We start from the raw sequence: 3206 nt of genomic DNA, 5'->3' as shown, positions 1-3206 counted from the left end.
CGTCGCAGACCCCGTACTGGCATGCCCGGACTTCGACAAACCATTCATCTTGCAAACTGACGCAAGCGACTACGGCATCGGGGCAATCTTGACCCAGGAAACTGAACGAGGCGAAAAGGTAATCTCTTACTCAAGCCGAACGCTCAACGGCGCTGAAAAGAATTACTCAACAACCGAGAAGGAGTGCTTGGCAATCGTCTGGGCAATCCGAAAGCTCAAGCCGTATCTGGAAGGTTACCACTTTAAAGTAGTAACCGACCACATGGCACTGAAGTGGCTCAACAGCATAGAGAGCCCTTCAGGGAGGATCGCCAGATGGGCCCTGGAGTTGCAGCAGTACGACTTCGAAATAGCGTACAGGAAAGGGCAACTCAACGTGGTGGCAGACGCTTTGTCAAGGCAGCCACTGCCGGAAACGCTTCGAGGGATCAAGGAGACGTCGGCGGCGGAAGCTTCTGCAGCATGCAGCTGGATTCTGGAAATGCGCGAAAAGATAAGGACCCAGCCGCAAAAGTATCCAGACTACGTGATGGAGGGTAACACCCTGTACAGGAATATACCTTATAGAGCGGGCAGCGAAGATGTTGCAACATGGAAGATGTGCGTCCCGAAAGCGCTGCGGGAAACGGTGCTGAAGGAGAACCACGACTCACCGGCGGCTGGCCATGTAGGAAGCCGAAAGACAATAGCACGTCTGGCAGCCCGGTACTACTGGCCAGGAATGCACAGAGACGCCCGAGCCCACGTGCGAGTATGCGAGACATGCATGAGGTTCAAGCCGAATCAGATGCAAATGGCTGGGAAAATGCTTACGCAGGTGCCAGAGGAACCATGGGCTACGGTATGTGCGGACTTCGTCGGACCCCTGCCGCGTTCGAAACACGGCAACCAAATGCTGCTGGTATTGATAGACAGGTTTTCCAAGTGGACTGAGTTGGTGCCGCTGCGAAGCGCTACGGCCGAATCCCTAAAGAAAGCTTTCAAAGAACGCATAATCGCGAGGTATGGGGTCCCCAAAATAGTCATAACGGACAACGGAGTCCAGTTTACCAGCAAAACCTTCAAGAGTTTCCTGGCCGAAATGGGAGCCAGGCAACAGTTCACAGCTCCATACACCCCACAGGAGAACCCGACTGAGAGAGCCAATAGGACGGTGAAAACAATGATTGCGCAGTTCGCAGGGCAGAACCAAAGAGACTGGGACGAAAAATGGCCAGAAATCATGCTGGCAGTAAACACGAGCGTTTCAGAATCCACAGGTTACACACCGTCGTTCATTACCCAAGGCAGAGAACCAAGACTACCGAGCGCCCTATACGACAGAGAAACCGTAGGGACCGGACGACCGACAGAGACCCCGGAAGAGAATGCTAACAAACTCAGGGAAATCTTCGAGATTGTAAGGCGGAACCTGGAGAAAGCATCCCAGGACCAGGCTAGGCATTATAACCTAAGGAGGAGGCAATGGACGCCAAAGGTGGGTGACGTCGTGTGGGCCAAGGAACACCATTTATCAAAAGCGGCCGAGGGGTTCGCAGCAAAATTGGCCCCAAGATACGACGGACCTTACCAAGTCATAGGTTTTGCGTCACCAGTAATCTGCAAAATACGACACATAAACACAAAGAAAGAGCGGACCATCCACGTAAGCGAGCTGAAACAGCAACAAACGGAAAACACAAGCGAGCGGCTACAGCAAGCAGACACAACAGATGCAAAACAACATTAAAAGTCCAAGGATACCTCCAAGGATGACCAAAGGACACTACGAAAGGATCCCTAGGATACCTCCAAGGATGCCCAAAGGATACTACGAGAGGAGTCCAAGGATACCTCCAAGGATGCCCAAAAGATACTACGAAAGGAGTCAAAGGATACGTCCAAGGATTCCCAAAGGGTACTACGGAAAGAGTCCAAGGATACCTGCAAGGATTCCCAAAGGATACTACTAACAAATTCCAAGGATACCTCCAAGGATACTACAGGGCATCTACAAAGGCGCGATGAAACACATAAAGGACATCAGGAGAACGTTAAGAACACAAAGGGAGCGAACCAGAGCGTCTAAGGTCTCGATTGGGACTGATCGGAGGAAAAGAAAAACACGCATCAAAAGTCTGCCGAAGGAAGGGGGAAGACGGCACAGAGCAGAGAGCTGTACCGTAGATCTGGGTAGTAAGAAGGACGAGGAGAAGCCCACGAAAACAGAAGCCCCAGCCAAAAACCAAGCCAAGCAAGGCACTAAATGCCAAAATGGAGCAGCAAGCGCGGCTGGAAGAGGAAGCGGAGGCGGAACGACTGGCTAACTTATCACCCGAGGATAAACTGGCCGAGAAGCTGCGCCTGCAAAAGATCCAGGAGGCCTCAGACCTCAAACACGCCCAAGACGCCTTCGGCGTGACGAGTACGAGCGGCGGCCTCGATGCCTTCAATCCGGAAAGCAAGGAGGAGTTCAAGGAGTTCGGCGCCACGATCAGCTGGAAGGTGGCCCAGTTCCGGGAATCGGAGCACTTTCCCCAGTTCGTCGAAGATCTGTTGCGCAGCCTATGCGTGAACCTGAGCGCCGCTGACATCAAAAGGGTCGAAATGACCGTGGAGACATTGCACTCGGAAAAGCTGAAACAGGGGCCAGAAGTAAGGGGCATACATGGCAGCTCCAGCATTCTGAAAATCATACTGGGTTAATACAGGAAGCAGCCAAGCGACACCGAAATACTTACCTGCAGCGAAGCAAATGCGAAGTCCTCTCCGCACCAGCGTTCGAGTGTTGCCAGCGTAAAGCCAGGCTCAGCCGGCTGAGGACGATTGAAGGGCGAGAGAGAGAGACGAGAGGCGAGAGAGGTCGTGTGGAGAGAGAAAGGATGAAATAGAAAGGAGTGAGGAAATGCGAAAACTTACCTAGAAAGTTGCAAAATCACCATGAGCCAGGGAAGGGGGCGCCTCGATAGGCGATCGATTGGCACTGGACGATAGTGCGATCGATGGGCACACGACAATGGAAATATCGGCCAAGGTGGAAGTATCGCAACGAGCAGGTGGCAACGCCGCACCGTCGATAGCGAATAAATATCGATCACGCACGAATGGTGTGACCAGGCGGAGGAGACACGGAATGGAGTGAGACGCAGCAATGACCAGCGAGCTGGGGATCGATAGCCCAGGAGTATCGATGTCCCAGTGGGAACACAGGAAATATCGCCGCGGGA

The 3206-nt window shown here is 52.9% G+C and overlaps 1 protein-coding gene across 1 annotated transcript; it reads left to right on the top strand.

Moving 5' to 3' along the window:
* The first annotated feature begins 2238 nt into the window (after nt 1-2238).
* On the top strand, nt 2239-2685 carry LOC139353932 (eukaryotic translation initiation factor 3 subunit J-like). Its single transcript, XM_070998136.1, has one exon. The coding sequence runs from the start codon at nt 2254-2256 to the stop codon at nt 2683-2685; it is 432 nt and encodes a 143-aa protein (XP_070854237.1). The 5' UTR covers nt 2239-2253.
* Nucleotides 2686-3206: the final 521 nt, after the last annotated feature.

This window comes from Drosophila suzukii, assembly GCF_043229965.1.
Source record: "Drosophila suzukii chromosome Y unlocalized genomic scaffold, CBGP_Dsuzu_IsoJpt1.0 scf_Y1, whole genome shotgun sequence".
NCBI classification, from domain to species: Eukaryota; Metazoa; Arthropoda; class Insecta; order Diptera; family Drosophilidae; genus Drosophila; species Drosophila suzukii.
Note: the sequence above shows the minus strand (reverse complement) of the source record. Positions and strands in the feature narration are given on the sequence as shown.